Below are 23996 nucleotides of genomic sequence, written 5' to 3' on the forward strand. Positions count from 1 at the left end.
CTCGATTAGAACACGACGGTGAGTAGGTCTGGCTGTTGTCGGAGAAGCAAATCCGATCGTCGTGCGAGATGGCGATTAAAGAACTAGATTAACATCTCGATTGAAGCACGACGGTAAGTAGATCCGATTGCCGTCAGAGCACGGCGGCAATCGAAGAAGCAGATTCGGTTGTGGAGCGAGATGCAGATTCTAATGCTATATTAGACTTATGAGAATAAAAATGTAAATTTAGAGATTACGGTCATTTGATCCATTGTAAAAATATTTTTTTTATCAATGAAATTGTTAGTTGATACTAAAGCTATTAACCATAAATTTGGGGAGTTAAATAAATTTGGTCTAGTTTGAATGTTTATGTTTTATTATCATATCATTTTGATTTTTGGATGCATCATCTGCTGTATTCTTCACCTCGATCATTAAGATGTCCTTTATTTTTATTTTATTTTGAAAAAATAAGGATCAAAGTCTTTATTTTTATATATTGATAAGGGATTAACATGTCCTGTATTGCAATTATTATTACCAGGATAACACAATTATTACTGCAAATCCTAAAATAAACATACAATCAAGTTTCTGAATCAATTACTACACATGACCGACCCAGACCCTTGTCCAAAGCACCCTCATTAAAGAACTAGAAAAACGAGTAATCAAACATAATGCTCAATTATCATCAGAAATGGCAATTAAAACACAAACAAAATCAAACGCAACAACAATAGTAATCAAGAAATTAACAAAACACCACCAAGAAAATCCGGTCCTCTCAAATAAGATTGTACAAAATTGCTCAAACTCGTAACTCGCTCATAACTTACTTTAATTTGCTAATTTACAATTCGAGTCAGTTTTAACTTGAGTTGGCGAACTCATTTAATAAATGAGCTGAATTTGAACATACCCAACTCGCTCATTTATAACTCAAGTTATATAACATTTTTCACAATAAATTCCAAAAACTCAGACATAAACCCAAATCCCTCATGGACTCAAACCAAAATCCTGCCCATATGTCAAATCCTAAACATTTATTCTCTCCCTCATTCTCACGCTAACAATTGAAAAAATATTGGAGAGTAAGTTGTTGTTTGCTTTGAGTGGACCTATCACCTATGTATTAGATTGTTTATTTTGTAAGTTGTCTTTGTTAATTATGTTTGAGTGTTTATATTTAGATAAACTATTACTAAATCATTTCAATTGTTTGTGTTTACATAAATTCTTACTAGTATATAACAATGACTACAAAAATGATTGGTTAAACGAGAGTTGATAACGAGCTGAACTCGAATTGGCTGAACAACTCGCTATTTTCATCCCAACTCAAATTAACTCGCTTATTTATTAAATGAGCTGAGCACAAGTTGGGAGTAACTCGCTCAAACTTGGCTCATTTACGGCTCTACTCTCAAGAGATGCACGCAGGGAGTACCAATCACACGTGTCCACAATATTTCAGAAAAGATAAGGCTAAGGTGCTATGGGTTGCATAGAGACCTACGGTACTACGGCTCAATATTCGAGTTTTCAAAATCCAAACGGTCGATCCGAACCGTTCATCTTGTTTTCCATATTAATATGTGTTTAGAGACCAAATTTTACATTTTTTGAAAATTGTTTACTATTTTTTTAGATAGGTAGAAAATCAATTGATCTAAAAAATTCGCACCATTCAGATATTTGATTTTCTACCTATCTAAAAAAATAGTAAAAAAATGAAAAAAATGAAAAATTTGATCTCCAAACACATTAATATGAAGAACAAGATAAACGGTTCGAATCGACCGTTTGAATTTTAAAAACTCGAATATTGAGCCGTAGCATCGTATAGTAAAAGACTAAAGACCGTGTGTTTATGACTATGAGAATCAGATCTCACAACCAACTCCCAAGAAATGAATCCAACGGCCTATTGTAAATAATAATGTATAGTACAACCAAGTGACCTGAAGTTTTAATCGATCCTTGATGTCAAATGGTATTTAAATTATATAAAATTTGATTATTAGACTGTTTATATGTCCAATAACATACAAATTTACTTAATATTTTCTGGTTCACAACAGTACTGGAATATAGAACACCCATTGTTTAGAGGAAGCATTACTAAATCTTTGGCATCAGTGGAAAAAAAAATTGAATGAACCCTAACTGCCTGGCCTCTGTTCATTTACTTACAAAATTGGATCTGTTTGTTGAGTCTCTCCAGCCAGTCATATTGTCTTTATTAGTTTATTGACTGATCATAAAAAACAGAAATTAGAAGAAAGCTTGCGCATGCATACACACAACCATGCGAGCCAAGAAGAACAACACACACCTGTCCTGATACAGTCATACAGCTACCAGATTTTGCATACTAATGTAAGAGTCGGCCAGTTGCTTAGCTTATTTGGAAATAGAAAACAAATTATAGAGCAACATACTAAGACATTTATAAGGAAGAAAGGGTAATTTTGCAAAGTAGAGAAGTAAACATGTAGTCAGGTAAAGTTTGAATTATCTTAACACTGGCAACAAGATAGCCACTTTAAGAATAAAATTCATTCAATTTATTACAGATAACTCAACTCACTGCTCATATAAGGGAAGAGGTGAGACAAACTGTAAGAAAGAACAGAAGATAAGACATGAATTGATTAATCTGAAATAGAACTACTTTTGAACAAAGGCCTTGAGGTTGCGTAGCCAGAGCAGGTACTCGCGGCTGTCCTTGTTGATCATGTACTCGTGCAAGAAGTTGGTGTTGAGCGGTGTGATCCCTCTTAGCTCCAGGTACTTGTGGAAAGCCTTCTGCAGATTCTCGTCCAGGTCGCTACATTACATTACATTGACATCAATTCAATTACATCTCTCTTTTATTTTTATTTTTATTTTATTCAATTAATTCACCCATCACTTGAAATGGAACAAAATACAAAGAAAACAAAAAGAATGGCTTACTTGAAATCAGGCCCTTCGTAGTTAAGTAGGTTGTCTTCTTCTTCCCCTCCTCGGCTCTCTATCACAGACATGCTGTCAATCATGACCTCATCCGGATACGCCGTGCACGCAAACTCCAAGGCGGGCGCCCCGTCGTCCTTGGACACCCTAACTGTGATGGGGATGTGCGACTGAGCCTGCGAGTTGGCCCCCTCCCCCTCCCCATCCTCATCCTCATCCTCTCCCTCTGGTTCCTCGCCAGTGACGAGGCTGGGCATGGAGACCGTCACCTCAATCTTCTCCTTGCCCTGGTAGATCCGCTTGAGGCGTATGATGTTCATTCCCTTTTCGTCCTCAATTTCGAAGGGGAACCCCTCAGGCACCTCATCCACGTGCTCGTGGTCGTCGCACTCCTCCGCGCACTTGATCTCTGACTCTATTACGCGCAGGAGGGAGGCGTCGTTAGGGGCCTTCGCCATAGCGGAGGAAGAAGAGGAGGAAAAGGAGGAGGAGAAGGCCCACCTATGGCGGAGGATTATGGACTGGGCAGAGACGAGAGAGAGTGGGCGCGAGGCGCATGCGGAGGCGGAGAAGGATCGTAGGAGGAGAGGGGCGGTGGAGGAGGCGGCGCGGCGAAGGAATCTGGAGAAGGCCATGATCGGGGCCTGATGAGGAGAGCTGAGAGCTGAGCGCAGGTAGGGTTTTCGTGTGGGGGTTTATGAGAGAATGGGAAGGTTGGGGGCTGAGTATTTAGATTCATGATCAGTGCACAAAATACCTATGACCTAACCAAGCACATCAACCGTCCGATCCACAAGGAAATAAGCAGCGCCTCTGATCATTTTTTAAAATATACGAAATATGCCAACTGCCAAGAAAGTAGTAGTATTTGGGCCGTCAATTAGGAATTATGTTGGGCCAGCTAGTTTAGTGTTACTAATGAATTCCAGCATTTAACTAACTGGGCCATTACATGACCCCTGGAATTATAGTTATCATTTGTGGTTGGTTTAGTACCTGTACAAGGACCCTACTTAGATAAATGGCCTTAATTCGGGTGCTGATATTAGCAAAATAAAAAAGTAGTTTCGTTGTTACCTTTTGTTTATCATTTTTAATAAAAAAAAAGTTGAAATTTATGCACAAATAAATCCATGCAACATGCATGGCCCGATTCAGGTAGGGGCTGCTTATTCATTATTCCAAGGTGATCCATCCATCTGATGCAATCCGATCAATCAAATCATACATACATAGAGGTGCTATCGGGTCGGGTCGGATCCGGGTACTATTATATTTGGACCCGGACCCTAAAAGTGTTCGGGTCCAAATTTCGATCCATATACTTATTTGTTTCAAATCGGGTCGGGTCCGGATCCGGATACCTATCTACCCGTAGATATTTCAGGTCCAGTCTTTCGATTCCGGGTAGATAGATACCCGTAACTTGTTTGTGGATTATCGGGTCCGGTTCGGATACGGGGCGGTTTCGGATCCAGAGCGGGTATAGGTCACAACTCCAAAGTATTCGAGAAATTATTTACATTTAAATATAATTATAATTTCTTAAACATCTCATATAATAAATCATTACAATATAAATTAAAAACTACTGCAAAATAAAAATTGTACTATTAATCATGTTTATAAATAATAAAATATATCATGCTACATAGCAAAATAAAAATAATAACTCTAAATTATTAGTTGGTTGTTGGTTGTTTGGAGTACTCATGGTGTAACAAAAAATATTGAATTCAGTTTTTTGTTAATAGCTTTTGAATTCAGGAGGATGGAGGAGATATAATTTTTAGAAAGTAAAATATTAGAGATGATGATTTCATTTTCTATAATTCAAAAAAATTATATGAATTGAATGTAATAGAAGAAAAAAGGTATAAAATAAGCTGGTTATGGAATAATAAATTTGACAATCATGTGTCATGTGTCACATGTGTATAATATAGAACAAAAATTAAAGGGAGTAATTAAAGGGCTAGTTAAGGATGTAATTAAAGGGTAGTGTAAAACAGTAGCATAAATTTGGTTAAGTTTTATCAAATTATAGCTCAGCTGAAATATATTATCTAACACAAAAACTTGATGTAGAGTTATTAATATATATTTTATCAGGTATTTATACGGGTATCGGGTCGGGTCCGGTTATGGGTCGGATAATTAAATGATACCCATATCCTACCCATTACAATATCGGTTCCGGTTCGGATCCGGGTTGGATATTAAATTATTAATTTTGTACCCATACCCATAATTTAATCGGTTATATTTTTTAAACCATACCCTATCTAAATTAATCGGTTCCGGATCGGATCCGGTTCGGTTCTGGATCGGATCCAGGTAATCGGGTAAAAGTAGCACCTCTATACATACATTATACACACATAAATAACACAGCAAATTTCTATCTACAAATTAAAGCCCCACAATACAGACAACGTTGCGTTGATCACACAAGGCAAAACAGAAAACAGAAAACACGAGAAACCCCTGAACTTAATTCACACAGGACATTTACCTCTATCTACCAACCCCTTACTAAACAGAGCACGCGCTCGCTCGCTCACACATGACATACTAACAAAACCAAAGAACCAAATGAACATGATTACACTTGCTAAGAGAATACAAATAAAAGGAATGTTTGAAAGGACCCAACATCATCACATCGCACCGCATCACACCACATCACATGACTATTTCGGGCTTGAGAATGCTAGACTTGATCTCCTTGTGTGGCAGCACCACCCCGCCATTGCTATAGATCTCGTCGCACACGTGCACGTCTTCCCCCAAAATCGTCATGTTCTCGACCCGAGCCCACTGCCCCACCGTTGAGTGCCATCCAATGATGCTACTCGAGATGCATGCATGCTTCTTGATACGCACCCCGCGCATGACCGTGCACTGGGAGAGCCTCACTCCTGCCTCGACTACACATCCTGGCCCAATTGAAACATTGGGCCCGATCAGACAACCTTCACCAATAACCGCGCTCTCATCAATCAAGACATTTCCCAAGATGTGGGCCCCGGAGGCCAGCTTCAACGCAGACTTTTTCCTCAGAGATTCAAGATAGAGCCTGAGGCCGGTGATGTAGTCCCTTGGTTGCCCTATGTCCATCCAAAATCCTGGCAATACCATTGCGAAAAGTTTCCCCTCGTTGGCAATTTTGGGGAACACCTCTTTCTCAATGGAGGTCGGTTTGAGCTGGATGCGGTCAAGGACGGAGGGGTTCAGTAGGTAAATTCCGGCATTGATCTTGTTTCCTACAAAAATCTTGGGCTTCTCCACGAACCTCTCGACCTTTCCTGTACCCTGTTCTGTCACTACAACGCCATACTTGGATGGTTCATCCACCTATATATATATGATTAATGAAATGATCAAGACATAATCAGCCACTGATTCGAGTTAACTATTCAACTTGTGGTTAATTAATCGAATATACCAAACTTCATCTGCTTTATTATCTTGAAAAATTGTGGCAATTATTATTATTATTATTATTATTATTATTATTATTTTATTATTATTATTATCAATTGTTTTGCCTGTATATTTATGTTTATAGCAATAGGGGGCTTACCTTAGTAACCAAAATGGTGGCCTCTCCACCATGGGACTTGTGGAAGTTGATGAGTTCACCGAAGGGGTATTCACTGATGACATCACTGTTAAGGACAAAGAATGGTTCACCAGACCCGTCGTCGAGCATGTCTCTTGCCAAGGCCAATGGACCCGCCGTGCCCATTGGCTCCGTTTCTTGCGAGCATGTAATTTTGATGTCCAGCTTGTTTTCAAAATCCTTGAGAAAGTTGAGCATCACCTGGACAACAAATAAAAAAAAAAACCAAAAATGAAAACTAAAAATAAAAATAAGTTACCAGGCCACCGACATATCCGCAGCAATGCAATTAAAATGCTAAGGAAAATAAAAGAAGAATTGGTACTGCATTTCTTGAACTTGAATACCTCTGGCTGATAATTGATGGCAAGGACCACTTCTGTGACCCCAACTTCTTTCAAAGCTTCGATCTAATAATTAAGAAAGAAAAAAAAAATTAGGCCCCATTCAGTTCTGGTAATTAGATAACTATCCCTTTCAAGAAATGAATTTTAATACTTGAGACTTAGTTGGGAACATGGAAGCAACTATAGGCGCACAACGATACGTGCACATGCACCTACCCCACAATATTGAGTGGGTACAAACGAATCAAAATTCATATGACTGTCTAGTATAATCATCTACTACCATTTTGCATGTGCCAATTCTGAAGAACAGAGCATATGGAAATCATGTCAACCAAGAGCTTTTACACCCCAAATATTGTTATGTAATGGGCTTGGATATTTGTCACTACCTTGATCAAAGTTATGGAAAAATCAATTATTAAATATAATAGCAATATTGATAATTTTTAATTATTGCTGTAATATTTTAGTTGCAACTCTTTATAAGCAAACCTTTTCTTAAAAAAAAAAAGTACAACACATATAGCTACATAACTATTTAATTTGCACTTTGTGAGAAAAATGTGACAGTATCAATCTATTAGTAAATGGTCCAAATATGGTATTATACATCGATGTTGTAAATGAGATTGATGCCTTCTGCAGAAAACAATCAAATAATTTAATACACACACCTGATGGAGGATCATGGGTTTATTGCCAAAGTCAACAAGAGGTTTGGGAACACTCAGGGTAAGCGGCCGGAGACGCGTACCAAATCCTCCAACAAGAATTAGAGCCTTCATGGTCGAATTTCTCTCTTTCTATATATTTCCCCCTCTTCTCCTCCTCTTCACTTATGCTGTTTAAAATAACAAAACTGAGAACAAAATAATGATAATAACAACAGAGAAATTTAAAAGCAGCTGTGCTCAATCCAGATGTTTACTTGGTTCAGATATATTTCATGTTTAAGTAGGTAGCAATGTAGGATCCAATAAGGGGCATCAAAAGAGCAGATAAGGATGTTTGGATTTTGATCTGTTTTATTTTTGTCATAAAAGAAAAGGAAAGCATAGAAAAATGAAATATAAGAGAAGGCAAATAAAGAGGGATGACAACAGGCAGAGTTGCATCTGTGAACAAGACAACAACTGGGTGCGAACCTATTGTCGTTTTGTTTTTAAATGGTTTCTGCTGTCTCTCTTTTAAAATAAAATAAAATAATAATACAGCTTCTTCTCTCCAGCTATAAACAGGCTGGATTCATCTATCTACTGGGTAATCCAAATCTAATCCTTAATATCGGATTCAATATATTTTACTAAGGAAGTGGATTAAATAAAATATCCGTTTCACTGTTAATCCATGGCGTTGAAGAAATTATATATAGAATAACTTGTAAGTGTGGTACGAAAATACCAAATGCGCGTAAAAGTTGAAAAGAAAAACAATCATGATCCATTAGCAATAAGAAAACAAAATGGGTAGAAAGAAAAAAGACAAAACATTAAAATGGTCAGCAATTGAAGAGGAGAAAAAGATATGTAGGAATTTGAATATAAGCACCAACTAACCAACTAATCAACCAACCAGAAGTTCAATAAAACTAATTAATATAAGAGGAGAAGGGAGCTATATAGCTAGCAATTGAAGGAATGGGTTGAGGTACGTCGCAAGTACAACAAGACACAAACAAAACAAACAAGAATTGCGTCACCATTGCATTGAATTGGTGGTTAACGAAGCGAAGCATGCAATAGATGAGAAGACCGGAAGACCGGAAGTGCGATTGGTTGGAAATAGAGAAGAACTAAAGGAAAATTTAGTAATGAATGTAGCTTGAATGATAATAAAAATAGAGTAGATTTGAGAAACAGATCTCTGACGACTGACCTCCTTCGCTTCCTCTTCGTTAGCGGGAGGAAGGTCGGGAAGTTGCTGATCCCTGATTCCTTCCTTGATCGAGATGCTTTCTCTCTTTTCTCCTCTCTCTCTCTCTTTCTCTTTCTCTGTGATGTGTGAATTTGTCTTCCTCTTCCTTCCTGTGTCCCGTCGTGTTCCCGAATGAATGAATTAAATAAATATGATGGTATTTGTGTGAATAACGGGGAATCTGATCTGAATTTTAATCTGACTTGTGACTTGTGACCTCCTTTCACGCCCCCAGTTTTTATAATAAACACAGAAACAGACAGAAAGAGAAAGGGAAGAGAAGAGAACAGCGCCCCTCGGAATCTCGGATCGGATCGCAATTCGCAACTTCTATTCTATTTCCTGGTTTTAAACCTTTCTTTTCTCTTTATTTTATTTAATTTAATGACGATGACATGGAAGTATGGAACTCATTGCCATTGGCTAATACTTACTGCTCCGTCTTACCTTCCTCTCCTAGTCTCCTTTTTCTTTTCGTCTATTTTCACTGCTGGTGTGTGTTGTGTCATTTTTTTGGTCAAAAAAAAAAAAATTCTATTAAAATAATAATGAGATGTTTGCACGCGTATCTTTTATAATTTGCACTGCGCCTAATGTAATTAGAATGGAGAAAAGTTGGACGAGGTAAACCGTAAACCAACCAACGCAGCCGGTACACGCTTTGACTCTGTCATTTACATTATTGTCATGGTTGTCAGCGTCAGCGTCAGTCTGTATTAATTTGTTAATTTACCAACCTTCTATCTGCTGTCAAGCATCTAATTAATATATTAATTAATTAATTAATGTCATACTCTCTTCCATTGTACTTGTATATCTCCATGTTAAAACGCCTTTTCTATTTCAAACTTCTTCTTAATTTTAATAAACAAGCTAGGTTGGGGAAATTTTACAAATTATCCTATTTTCTAAAATTTTCAAACAAAATATACCTCCTTTAAAATAATTAACAAAATGCTCTTGTGGGACCCTCACTTTCCCCTCTCTCCCCCTCTTTATCCATGCCTCTTATTTACTCTCATCATGTTTGACACCTTCTTATCTGACTTTAATGAGTGTATAAAAGATTTTAAAAAATATGTAATTCAAACAATATCTTTTTTTAGACATACAACAAAATTTTCAATTATATAACATATATATTTAATGATTTTTTTAAAGTATTTATACTAATTTGCATCACGATGAAATTATTTACACGATTATTTAATACATTATTAGAAAGATAAACTCTTAGATTGGTATTTTACTTATTTGACATTGTTTCATTTAATTAAATGTTACGTTACGAAACTTTTACAATTAATTTCTAATGATTTAAAGGCAAGAATCGAAAATCGTGCTAACAAAATGGAAGTTTAAACCTTAATTAAGGTTTCTCTAAATAAGTAAATTAAGTATGAATCGAAATCGCGTCGAAATTTCAAAGTTCTGGACCATTATAGGTCCAGTGCGTCCGCACTGGTGGTGAGTGCGGGTGACTGACCCGCACTGGATTTTGTTTTCCTTGAGTTGTTTTCTGAATTTCTTCTCAGTGCGTCCGCACTGGTGGTGAGTGCGGGTGACTGACCCGCACTGGATTTTGTTTTCCTTGAGTTGTTTTCTGAATTTCTTCTCAGTGCGTCCGCACTGAGAAATTCTGTATTGACTGAATGTTCCAGAATGTGACTAAGTCCTGAGTGCGTCCGCACTGGAGTATTCTTCTGTGTTGACTGAATTTCTTTCCAAAATCCGTCTAAGTACTGAGTGCGGGTGACTGACCCGCACTGAAATTGAGTGCGTCCGCATTACGCTCAGACATTTCCTTTGTTCAGTGCCGTTTTCATGAAAAATTGACTAAGTACTGAGTGCGTCCGCACTGGACTGAGTGCGTCCGCACTGGACTGAGTGCGTCCGCACTGGAGTATTATTTTATGTGCTTTTCAAGCTGTCGAAATTCTGCCAAGTTTTGAGTGCGGGTGATCGACCTGCACTGAATTGAGTGCGTCCGCACTCGTGTATATTTCTGTGTATTGTCAACTGCTGAAAATATGTTCCAAGTGCTGAGTGCGGGTGGCCGACCCGCACTGAATTGAGTGCGTCCGCACTCAGGGTATTTTTAACCCTAAAACCCAAATCAAACCTTCTCTCTCTCCCCATAGCCCACTTTCCCCATTTCTTTGTGATTTTCGCCCAAAGAGAAGAAAAGAGCGTGAGAACTTTCCGTTCCTTTCAAACCCCCGATTGTTGCGAGAAATCAAAATCAGAACTGAGTAAGCTGCCGAGGATCTCTCCTAGCTCACCTATTTGGTATTTCTTTCTCTTTCTGTTTCTCTCGAAAAAACTCATATTTCTCGATTTCTCAGATTTTCGTTTTAAACTCGAGATTTGTGTTCGAATTGCTCGAGGATTAGTTCCTCTACACTCCTTGCTTGTTATTTGTCAATCTTTTTCCTGATTTCCTTTCGATTTGAGGATTTTGAATTCTAGGGTTTCGAGCCAAAACCCAAATTGAGTATAATCGTGAATTGATCTGTTTAATCCAACCGATTAGACTTATAATCGGTAATGTTACCCTTTGATCTTGAATTTCTAGAACAATTAACGGCTGATTGGAGGTTTTGACCAAATTAGGGTTAACCAAACGGTAAATTGAATTGAACCGAGAACCAAAGTAGTGAAACTGTGACTGAATGGTTACCTAATTATAATTGTGTAGGGTTTGAAGGACCTTGAGGTAAATGGTGTGATTTGGAAGGTTGTAAGTAAGAAATCAGGAATTGAACGGATTGGTACCAAATGATAGGAAATTGATTAAGGTGTAAGCCTGATGTAACTCGAGTAAATGTTTCCAATAGTGAACCAATGTTAAACTAAGTATACATATAATATAGGTGTAGGCTCGGTCGAGCAAGAATTAGCGAAGCAATTCGAGACGCCTGATCCGTAACTAAGCGGTACGCTCGTCGTAACCAGGTGCGGGATTCTTGGACTTGTTTGATACTTTATTTTCAGGAATTAAACTGTTTATTCGTTTGTCATGTTGAATGATTAATTGTTGCATATTTTGGAATTCATGCTGCATATTGATTCTTGCATAAATGAGAATGATTGAATTGTTCGGTTAAGGTTAATTGGCATGTTGCTATGGTTTAGGTTTGATTAGTTCTATTAATTATTCTTGATGTGAATGAATATGCCAGACCGACCTGTTTAGGTGGCTGGATAAGGTAACGGTGACCTATCTGTTGACCTGTGTTTATGAATTTGCCAGGCCGACTTGTTTAGGTGGCTGGATAAGGTGACGCTGCTGATTTATGCGTTGACCTGTTATGAATTTGCCAGACCGACCTGTTTAGGTGGCTGGATAAGGTGACGGTGACCTATCCGTTGACCTGTTTAATGAATTGTGCAAGGCTGATAGTTGTTTGTGATTCTATTTGAATGAAATTGCAAGGTTGAGCGGTATGGCTGACTTTGATTCCGTGTGTTTGCAATTGTGTCAAGTTGACCTGTATAGGTGACTTGTAACCAGACCTTAGGATATGGTTAAGCCAAACAACTGCAGATGGGTGTCAGATAAAGGGTCCAGCTTGGTTGGCCATCTGTAGGCGTCAGTAACCCTACAGATGTGGGTTTGATAAATGGTCCAGCTCGAAAGAACATCTGTAGTTGCTACAAGCCCTAATGAATCAAGTTAAGCCAAATATATGTGTTCATTTTGAAACTCATCTTGGAAATTCCGTGAACTGTGTTTCAGGTTGATTGATTGCTGTCGAGCATTGGCATTTTGTTATTTACGATTATATATATCTGTTTGCATTGTTATTGTTTGGGTTTCATTTTTGAATATAGAGTTTGATTGCAAGTCCAATAATCTAAACTGTGACAAAATTCGCACTGAGAATTTATTCTCACCTCCACCCTCCCGGTTATTTTTACAGGTACGGGTGCGACTGATTCTGGAGAGGCACGCGAGTAGTAGGCCATAGTAGCTTACCATCTCATGACCTTAGTACATTTTGTTGTATAGTCTTAGGGCAGGCCTCGCGGTTGGTATCCGGATGAGATACTTTTTGTTGTATTATATTCTGACCAGACTGTGTACTCTGATTTGTGTATATATAAACTTGGTTTATATTATTTAGTTTTGAATTGTTAAGTATAAATTGAATAGCCTTGTAAGCATACACGGCGTTCTATGCTTACGGCGGGAGACTGTCTCATCCCGTGACAGCGGGGTGTGACATTAAACTTTCTTATATTCATTACAAAAAAAATAGTGAAAACTTTACTTTAAAAATATAGATATTTTTTAGATGTATGTAAGAAGTACAAAAATATGAGATACAATATAAGACATTACTTAAATGAAAATGGCAATTATCTTCGGTACTGATGATGTTCAATTAGTAGATCAAAACGAGAATATATATTAGTGTTTAATTCTTGCACTCATGACAAAATCATTTTTGTAAACTTGAATCACAATACATCAAATTAATGCATATATGCTCATCAGTAATCAAATAATGTAAATTCCTCAAAATATGATTATTATAATGAGACTTTTTAAAAAAATAACAAATATGTGATTCTATTCCTCAAACAATTAAAATATAAATTTAAGAGTTTATCTTTCTAATAACGTACTGTGTAATTGTGTAAGTAATTTTATCATGATACAGATGAATATAAATACTATAAGAAAAAAAAATGTATCAATGTATATATTATCTAACTAAAAAAATTGTTGCATATCTAAAAAAAAATATTGTTTGAATTATATTTTTTTTTTTAAATCTTTAATGCACTCATTAAAGTCTAATAAAAGATAAGTATGTGTCAAACTTAGTGAGAGTAAATAGGAAGTAGGGATAGAGAGGGGGAGAGAAGGGGAAATGAGGGCTCCACAAGGCATTTTATTAATTATTTTAGAAAAAGATATTTTATTTGATAATTTTGAAAGGTAGGGCAATTTGTAAAATTTCTTGGTTGCCATTTTAGCATATCTCTACTTCTTCTTCTGGTAATTAATTAACCACTTAATAGTCATTTTAGCAGATCAAGAACTATTTGCACAAGTGGAAGTGGTGCTTAACATGTAATACGGTCTAATAAATAAATAAATAAATTCATAAAATGCTCCACTCAATATCATAATCGATAACTATTTTCTTTAAAATTTAAGCTATATGATTTATTAAGAAGAATTAAATTGAATATTTCTTCAAAATTAAATTGAATAGAACGGTCCGTTCCGTCCTATCATTTTTATTTCCCAATCTCCCAGCCCAGGACAAAATTTAAAAAGGCTCTAATAAACAATAAATATATATATATATATATATATATATATATATATATATATATATATATATATATATATATATAGAGAGATGGGCTATGGTGCATTGCAATGCATGGAGGGCTTTGTGCATTGGACCATAAATCTAACATTCAAAATTCAAATGACCAATCCAAACCGTTCATCTTGTTCTCCATATTAATATGTGCTTGGAGACCAAAGTTTACATTTTTCTGAATTTTTTTACTATTTATTAAGTATTTTACAAAATTGTTGATCCAACGGTGGCTGCTGATTTTACTGTTTTGTTAAGCCACCGTTGGATCAACAATTTTGTAAAATACTTAATAAATAGTAAAATAATTCATAAAAATGTAAAATTTGGTCTCCAAGTACATATTAATATGGAGAACAAGATGAACGGTTTGGATCGGTCATTTGGATTTTGAATTTTAGATTTATGGTCCAATGCACAAACCCCTCCATGCATTGCAATGCACCATAGCCCATCTCTATATATATATATCATTAGTAAGGTTATTATACATTGCAATGTATAGGTATATTTGTGCAATTGCAATAGGTATATTTGTGCATTGGACTATAAATCACCGGATTTAAAGTCCAAATAACCGATCCAAACCGCTCATCTTGTTCTCCATATTAATATGTGCTTGGAAGCCAAATTTTATATTTTTTTGAAATTTTTTTACTATTTATTAAGTTACTTTGAAAATCGCTGATTCAACGGTACATTTTAAATTTACTGTTACCATTAGATCAACAATTTTTAAAGTGGCTTAATAAATAGTAAAAAAATTTCAAAAAATATAAAATTTGGTCTCCAAGCACATATTAATATGGAGAACAAGATAAATGGTTTGAATCGGTCATTTGAACTTTGAATCCAATAATTTATAGTCTAATATACAAAAATGCATGTACATTGCAATGTATGATAGTCTTACTCTATATATACTACCCCCACCAAAAAAAATAAAAACGAGCAACAATTGCTAAATGGTATCATTATCTATCCCCCACCAAAAAAATAAAAACGAGCAACAATTGCTAAATGGTGATGTAGAGAGGTGAGCTCTAGTACAGCGAGGGATCTTTCCCGTGGGCCTCTTTTGTATCTCTTGTCCATAGAACATAATAGTTCCTTGCCAGCTGTACCTGCGTCTCCTGTCTCAAAAAATTAAGTTAAAATTAAACGAGGGGAATTATCGAGTCTAATAACAATACAGCTTTCATTCAGACTTTGCATTTGGATTTTGGACTTGCAAAAGGTAAAAGACAATTGTGGACTTAATTAATTTAATTAGTTCTCGATGCTTGGGAAGAACTCTAATCTAATTGATTCCCTTCTCTATCCAAAAATCAAATTAATTTTGGTCAACTCACATTTCGTTTATTTAGTCCCTAGATCTAACCTAACTACCAAGAAAAGAAAAAGTCCAAACTCCAAACCATATATTTTGTAATAAAATGCAATAGAAAGATGTGCCATCGAGGTAGACTTTTCTTTTTTCTTTTAGTTTGGAGCTTTACCAATACTTTGCCAGAATTTCTATAGTGGAACAAAGAGGACAAGTCAATGAACAATTAATTATTTAAATAATTGGTCACACAGACGTGAGGAAAATTATATTACACACCAACTAATTACAAGTTTAGAATACATCGGCTGCTTATGTATCTCCAAAATCTAGCTTTCAGGTACCAAATTAATTATACGTGTAATATAAGTGATGACTAAATTATTGTTACGAGCATTATTTTATTTTAAAAAAAAATATCCGGTTGTGTCCATTCCAACTTTTAAAATAACTAATTTGTCCATAAAAATCATATTATCTAATATTCCTATAGTCTTAATTTTCTTTCTTTTATATTCTTTTATTTAATTCTTTTAAAAATTATATTGACCGATCTATCCTTCACATATCCAGCTATTCGATCTATGTAGATGCGCCATTTTTTTCCTTCTATTCTTAAACCGCTTTTTCAAATTTGTTAGCTCGTTGGCTATGGGTTGGGCTCTGTTTTTTTTTTTTTTTTTTTCTTCTTTTGGTTCTTTTCTTTTATAAGATTTTGTTCATCATACTTGTCATCTTCAGAGTAGGTTTTCAATTACATTGCTTTTATTCTTACAATTTTTGCATTTTCCTTCTTTTCTAATTTGACTCTGTTCTCTGTATTTTGAGCGTCTCATCAATTCTCCAATAGTTTCAATCACAGAAGCATTGACTACTAATTGCGTCAAATTAGGGACGAGCATTCATCAATTGCATCTCTATTTTTTCACGCCGCTCGAGGTGCTAAGACACAAACTTTCGTTTCTTTTTTATGAAACCTTGACAGTGGCTGTCAAGTATAATTTTTATTAACTAAAACGTAAAATAAATTTATTGTTCTACATTCAAACTACATCAACATCTAAAACACATTCACATCTAAACAGTGGCGGAATTAGGAATGATCGATAGGGGAGTCTATACTAGTTTCTCAGGATAGGAGGGGTCCCTAACTGTTGCTTTGGCGCGGCGTGGAGGAAGACAATTTATATATTTTATGGGCCTAACTAATTATTAAAGGGGGCTCTGTATATTTTCTACATCATCTCCATGGACATCCACTTCGAACACACTAAATTATTAAAGGTAGCTCTGTATATTTTTTGGGCCAAGGGGGGCCCAGGCTGGGGCTGGCCCCTGCCTTGGTTCCACCCCTGCATCTAAACATCAACATCTAACAACACAAACAACTAAAACAACAAAAGAAACAGACCATATCCTTTAGTGGTAAACACCGATAATCTTCAATATTGGCTGGCTAACGACCAAAGGAAAGAAAACATTTTTTTTTCTTCTTTTTTTCTATTTGGGTTGCGGGCGGAAAAGTAAGGTGCCGCGGTGGTGGGAGTGCAAAGAGAGATGAGAGCCGACGACTAGAGCTATTGTCGCCAACTGTCCTCTTAGTTCTCCCAATAATGGTAAAGGAAGAGAAGGTGCCGATAGACAAGAGAGATGACGATTAGGGCTATTATCGTCAACTTTCTCTTCTCCTGACGGATAGGTGCTGGAGTAGGGGGCAGGAACGAGTAGCACTTGCTGGCGGCTATAATATTTTGAAGAGAAAGCGGGGTGGATGAGAGTGAAAGATGGCAGAGGAAATGGAGAATGCAGAGAAGAAGAGGAGGAAGAAGAGGGGTTGTCGGTGCGGACTTGCTAGCGGAGAGATGGGAGGAAGGAGATAGACGGGACTGAGGAGGCTTGCAATGACACAAACTTTCGTTTCAGAGAAACAATAGGAGGTGAAATCTTCGATGGGCTCGTGTTGATGGCTTATGTCTTAGCTCACACGAGAAAAGAGTTTAGATAGTTACAATTTTATTGAGCTCATGAAAAGAGAGACGTGAAAAAAAGAAGATGAAGCCACTGTTAAAAATCTAATAAACATCTTCATTTTAATAAAAAAAGTACATTGGTTAATGTATTTTCTAAAATAATTAAATAAAAGATAAAACAAATAAAAGAGAATAGAAAAAAGAGAATTAAATTTATACGAGAATATTGAATATTATGATATGTTTATGGTCAAATTGATTTATTTTAAAATTTTAATTGGTACACAGGAAATTTTCCCTTTTGTTTTTTTTATCTAAGTGATGAAAATCCATCGTTTCATTTGAAATTACATAACATTATACTGGACCACGTTATTGACCACCTACAAAGTATTACAGACTAAAACAAACGACCGATTTCTTTTTACTTATCATTTCAAAAAAATTAAAATAAAATATTAGCCTTATTTTGAAAAAAAAAGTTCAAAAATTAAAAAATAAACAAACTTAGTTCGTGCATTTAATGATACTCATATTAAGTCTAATGCTTTCATGTGATGTTAAGGACCTCCCAGATCAAATTCGGGAGGAGGAAGAGGAGTCAATCCAGGCTCTTGGAGCTGACAGCCCCTCAAGTCAAATGTCTGGAGACGAGTTGACGGATGAAAATTCACTGGATTACTTGTCTTCTAGAATATGACTGATTTTTGAGCTTTTGCTTTCTTAGTATTCATTTTGTTGAAAGCTTAGCTTTTGATGTGCTATTGTTTTTACTTGTATGTTTTTATGTCTATGGATGTTGAACTGTTGTACGATTTACCATATTTGATTTTGGTACCTATTTTGGGTACCAAATCACGTATGCTTGATTTTTATAAAATCGGTAATGATACCACTATTCAAAAATAATACTCATATTAAATTTGCATACTGCTTAAATAATACACAAACTACTTGCAAAACATTACATACTAAATTTAAGAAAGAAACTCTTTCTTTTTTAAGTAATAGTTACAGGTTAAATCATTCAACTATTTAATATTTACAAAAAAATATTTTTTATGAATTTAAATCTGCATTCTTCCACACAAAGATTATTGTTTTTGTCACTAAATTAAATATTAATTCTTCTAAAAATAAACTCTTAGAAAATAAAAACAAAAATGTATAGTTTCATGTAACAGCAACCTAAAACATTAAACATCCAAAAGCTTGACCGACATGTGCTCTTGAATTTAATTAATTAGTCATTATATTTGTGTTACTGCAGAGCTACTTGTATAATAAAAAAAAATGAAGATGATGCTGATAAGAGATAAAGTACAGCTCCAATGACTTGGTCATTTTAGGTTATTCTCTTATCACAACTCTTAAATCTTTAATTATCTGCAATTGCCATGCCCCATTTTAATAAACTTCGCTAAAAAGTAAAAAGTGTTTAGTTTTTTCGTAATAGAATTCCATCACTATTTCACAAACGAGATATGAAAGGCTAGCATCATTAGCATTCCATCAGGTCTAAAATTTTAGCATTTCACCCCGTTGTTAAACACTAATAATACTAACGTTTGAACTATGAATAGGAATATATTTAATTTAATGTTGTACATTTTTTTTTTAAAAACTAATATTATTACGCTATATTTCAATACTTTAGTCAAGTCCAGAGACCAAACAAATTTTAGGTAATATCAGTACTACTATAATACCACGTTGAAAATTTTGGATCCCAAGCATCTATTCACCCAGACAAGATCTGAGCCCTTCATTAAATAGATCTCACCCACTCATCAAAAACATATTTCAATCTCAACCTTTAATTAAAAATATCGATTTTAGACATCTGTTTCATGTTGTCAAACATGTAGAAGTCTAAATTTAGTTATCCATATACTCGCCTCATAAAAAGACACATGAAAATTGTATCATTTAATCTACTTTTTCCCTCTCCTTTTTTCTTTACCGATGCAGAAAACGTGTTTTCTTTTTTCTTTTTCTCCTATCCCGATGCCTATTACTTTTTCTCTCTCATTTTTCCTTTACTCCATGCCTATTGGATCATTACATACAAGAACAACAGGGTGAGGCAAGAAATGAAGACGGATGGAGAACATACAGGCAACAATAATAGTTTAAGATAGATTTTATTTTAATAGCTGTTAGGTAAAGTAAGTAGTCTTAATTTGTAGTTTTTTAGAATTTTACATTCCTGTTTTTTACTTTTCAGTTAATGTAATGACTCTTTAATTAATGAAAGTTGCCTACGGGTTTGAATAAAAAAAAATCATTTTGAGTCCGAACTGGAGAGTTATGGACACATATGATACTAAAATATTGTTGTAATATATTTAATAAACTGGGATAGGTTGGAAAAAAGTTTCATATAGCTGATCTCTTTGGTGGGTTTCGTTGCAAAACACGGACACTTGACTAGTCTCTCAAGAACAAGAGAGAACAAACAATAAGAGTACGTTTGGATGGAAGTTAGAATAGTGAAATTTAAGAATAGCAAATGAGAATATAAAATAAATAGTGATTTTTAGATTAGTATAGAAATGGTGTTATTCGGATTAGTAAAATTGTTGTTTGAATTGTAAATTTGGAATAGTGAATAGCTGTAACCAATAAATAATAGTGTTAACAAGGTGCTAATTAAGAGGAAATAAAGGCAAGTGAGGTCTCAAATGAATTGTCACAACGTGGAAATAACAGAAGTGGTGTTGATTTTATAATTTCATAACTGTGTTAGCGGAAATTAAAGAAGGAAGCATTTTTTTTTCTTTCTCTTTTCACACTTTCGAATAGTAGTTATTCCAACATTTACAAGGAATAGAGAATAGCAACTATTCTAACTATTCTGAATAGCAAAAATGTTGTTTGGATGCATATTACTATTTCGAATAGCCCTCTATTCTAGCTATTCTCATTTCATCTAGAATAGCCATCTACAGGGCCGGCCCTGGTGCTGGGCAGCCAGGGCGACCGCCCCGGGCCCCAAGATTCAAGGGGCCTCAAAATAAAAAAAATAAAAAAGTGCATATATTAAAAAAAAAATATGTACATATTAAATAACTAAAATATTAGAGCTCAAAATTTGAATATATAAATAGTCCAAACTTTTCTATAAATAATGATCTATTAGCATATCAATAAAAAAAATTGTATATATCAATATTGTAAATAACGGCATGCACTTGTCGAATGGACGAGATACTGTAAATCGATTAATCGGTATGTGGCCGATTAATCAGAATTATGCGGATAATTTTGTATTTTTATTAAAATTATGTGTATATATTCATAATTTATTAAATAAACTTAATTTAATTTAGTTCTATTATTATAACGTGACACTACACTTAACAACACACGCGCCCATTACATGTGTAAGTAACATTTATTTAATGAAAAAATAAATTCAAGAATTAAGAGCTTTCAAATACTAATAATATATTATTTGAAAGACATGAAACATTCCAACATAAAATCACTAAATTTAGGGTCTATTCAGCTGCCACTGTGCTCGTGGGAAAAAAAATTCACTCAGAGTGAATTTTTTTTTTCCACACACACAGTGTTTCAGTCATTCAAATTGAACCCGAACCCAAGCCAATTCCCGTTCCCGTCTGGCAGCCGAACATGCCCTTAGTTTGTAATAACAACTTAATTTAATATATGAACATGCTGTACTAATTGAAAAAATTACATCAGTAAGTAAGAAAATAATATGGTATATAAATAATAGAGGAATTAATCAATTAATTCAAAATAAGTAAGAAGAAAAAATATATATAAAAAATTGGATGTATAGTCAAGTACAAATAAATCAGCAATATATGATTTATAAAACTTATTATCACACAATTATAGAAAAATGTAAAAATAAATAATCACTGGAATAAACGAAAATAAATAAGAATAAATGGACGATCAAATGAGAATAAACAAAATAATTGGGAATAATCGAGAATAATTGGCCGATTAATCAGAAAAATTCACTAATAGACTTCCGATAAATGTATTCATAACAGTTTGACTACTGTTAACGATTAAACATGCATATAATCACTCATTAAAACCATTTTTACAACACTGGTATATATAAAGGGCAAAAAATTTCTTCTGCTCTGGGTCCCTAAATCTTCAGGACCGGCCCTAGCCATCTATTCTAGCTATTCTCAATTTTATAATTGTCTGATGCTTGTTTGAGTTGTTTCTAAATTACAGACCTTGTCACGGACCTAGGCTTGTCTATGCCTAGACCGGTAGACCCTCCCCTAAATAATAAATTTATATTTATTAGTTTAATAATTTAATTTTATAATTTTTCTACTTCGATAAATGTATAAAATATTGATTGAAATTTTTAGAAACCAAATATGCGAGCATAATTATTAGCGAGTTAGGCTAATATGACACTAGTGTTATATCAAACTAAATAACACCACATCTTAAACTCTTAGATCTGCTTTAAGATTAGTACAAAATGAAGTGCTTGAACAGTAAAAGCGAACAGTACGAATCTTAAAGCAGATCTAAGAGTTTAAGATGTAGTGTTATTTAGTTTGATATAACACTAGTGTCATATTAGCCTAACTCATTATTAGCTGGGTCATAATCGTGACGAGGGTTGATAAATTAAATACTGAATGCATATAGTACAATTTCTATCATGTCGCAACGTCACCACATCGTACTGATCGCCTTAAAAAATAACATGGAAAGTCTTTTATTTTATTATTTTCCTTTTTCTTTCCTTTGAGGCCCGTTGGCATGACATTGACATCCCGAAGATTATTCGTCATATTTTGTCTTTGTGTTTTTATATGGTAATTTCCCATCCAATTTAATATGTTAATTTTATATTGGACTACTGAAATTAATTGTAATTTTATATTACTAAATTCGATCGTAATGTACAGAGCATATAAACAGTCTTTTTTTTTTTTTTTTTTGGCAAATAGCCCGTAGGCAACTTCATTAATACCAGAGTGAGTGTTACATGTTAGCCTGAGATCGGCTTGTTGTGAGATACTCATAACATCAGATTACATCTCCTGTCATAAATATTACATTTTCAACCAAACCTCTGACAGCTACTTTACTAACATCAGTACAGAGTGACTGAGTTTGGTCCTGGGGTTATGCTCAGTTGTAGGGGAGAGGGGGGCGTCCGACGCCCATCGGACTACTTTTGTGTTCGATGGGTTCTCTTCACCGTCGGATCTACTTTAGAATTCGCACTCATAATTTCACGTCTGCTTTAAAATCCGTACACACGAATCCTGAAACAGATTTGACGATGAGAGAATCCATCGAACACAAAAGTGATCCGATGGCCATCGGACAGCTCCCTCTTCCCAGTTGTAGATGGGGAGCATCCAAGTTCCCAGTAATCAGTGGAAAAAAGAGCATATAAACAGTCGATATTGGTTTTAGGCATATGACTTTTTTCATGGATCATAAGCCCGCTGGGCCCAACCCAAACAATGATAGCTTCTATATACAGTTTGCGGCCATCCAATTCCAATGTCATGAGCCCATGACCCAGCGCAGATTTTAATTCATTGTACCGTAAATTAATAGAGGAGGGTTCAAATGCCTTCATTTTTGGTGTCCTCGTCAAATCTCTATTTTTAAAAACTTTAATAGTCAAAAATTTAAAATTTGAAATTTAAAAGTCAAAATAAAACCGTTGGATATGATCTATATCATTTTATCTATGGACATGTAAAATATTACGACATTTCAACTTTATTTTGGTTATCATCAAGAGATTGTAAAAAATGTACTAATGTGGATAATTTCTAGACGTTGATTTTTCAACTTATTAATTCATATGAAAATAAAATTGAAATGTGATAATATTTTATGAGTATATTGAGAAAATAATATAGATCACATCTAACGGTTTTATTTTGAAATTTATAATTTAAATTTTGAGTTATATAAGTTTTAAAAATAAAGACACGATGGAGACACAAAAAATGAAGGCATTTGAACCATTGTCAAATAAATATCGTGGAGTACAACGACAATATTTACAACTCTACACCATTCAAAAGTGGAATATTTAATTTCTCAATGCCATTTCTTTCCTTGTGTTAAATTATTGAAATGAGCTTTATGGATGGGGTTGTTTTTCCAATATATAGGAGGTCAGATTAAGATACAGATACACTCACACACACAATGGACAGCTAATTCAAAATAAAATCTTATATATATATTTTGCGCAGGAGCAAGTTGTAAAATTAGTTACTTAATTAATATACCAGGCCAGAGCCCAGAGGCCTAGATCATAGGTGGATGGCCGAGAGCCCCGAACCATTATGTCAAATATTTTTAACAAAAAAAAAAAATACATTATTGGTTTTGCTTTTTCTTAGATAGAAGAAACGAGCTAATTTAATCCCTTGCATTAAGTAGTTCGAACATTAATTTTAATTTACACTGATTGTTGTTGGATATACATCACAATCATTCAAAAAGATATCAAGATCGAACGTGTATGGAGAA

The 23996-nt window shown here is 34.8% G+C and overlaps 2 protein-coding genes across 3 annotated transcripts; both read right to left on the minus strand.

Annotated features, from left to right (window-relative positions):
• Positions 1-2486: 2486 nt before the first annotated feature.
• On the minus strand, positions 2487-3666 carry LOC144568533 (uncharacterized protein At2g39795, mitochondrial-like). The gene is made up of 2 exons (XM_078318896.1): positions 2950-3666; positions 2487-2821 (listed from the first exon to the last, which is right to left on the minus strand). Exons 1-2 carry the CDS (start codon positions 3582-3584, stop codon positions 2662-2664), a joined length of 795 nt encoding a protein of 264 aa, XP_078175022.1. The 5' UTR covers positions 3585-3666; the 3' UTR covers positions 2487-2661.
• A 1669-nt stretch (positions 3667-5335) lies between these two features.
• LOC144568220 (putative mannose-1-phosphate guanylyltransferase 1) lies at positions 5336-9151 on the minus strand. Of its 2 annotated transcripts, none has more exons than XM_078318481.1 (5): positions 8800-9151; positions 7599-7765; positions 6922-6984; positions 6536-6775; positions 5336-6306 (listed from the first exon to the last, which is right to left on the minus strand). In XM_078318481.1, the coding sequence occupies exons 2-5, from the start codon at positions 7707-7709 to the stop codon at positions 5635-5637; spliced, it is 1086 nt and encodes a 361-aa protein (XP_078174607.1). In that variant the 5' UTR covers positions 7710-7765; positions 8800-9151; the 3' UTR covers positions 5336-5634. The 2 variants fall into 2 exon arrangements, with proteins under 2 accessions (XP_078174607.1, XP_078174609.1); XM_078318483.1 differs by having other exon boundaries at positions 7599-7754; positions 8800-9041.
• Positions 9152-23996: the final 14845 nt, after the last annotated feature.

This window comes from Carex rostrata, chromosome 17 (genome assembly GCF_964058835.1).
Source record: "Carex rostrata chromosome 17, lpCarRost1.2, whole genome shotgun sequence".
In the NCBI taxonomy this organism is placed as follows: domain Eukaryota; kingdom Viridiplantae; phylum Streptophyta; class Magnoliopsida; order Poales; family Cyperaceae; genus Carex; species Carex rostrata.

Coding starts and splice junctions, on each gene's coding strand:
- LOC144568533 (XM_078318896.1), bottom strand. CDS start 3,584: ATGGCCTTCTCCAGATTCCTTCGCCGCGCCGCCTCCTCCACCGCCCCT. Junction 2,822..2,949: donor TACGAAGGGCCTGATTTCAA/GTAAGCCATTCT, acceptor AATGTAATGTAG/CGACCTGGACGAGAATCTGC.
- LOC144568220 (XM_078318481.1), bottom strand. CDS start 7,709: ATGAAGGCTCTAATTCTTGTTGGAGGATTTGGTACGCGTCTCCGGCCG. Junction 6,985..7,598: donor AACCCATGATCCTCCATCAG/GTGTGTGTATTA, acceptor CTTAATTATTAG/ATCGAAGCTTTGAAAGAAGT. Junction 6,307..6,535: donor CCACCATTTTGGTTACTAAG/GTAAGCCCCCTA, acceptor ATATATATATAG/GTGGATGAACCATCCAAGTA.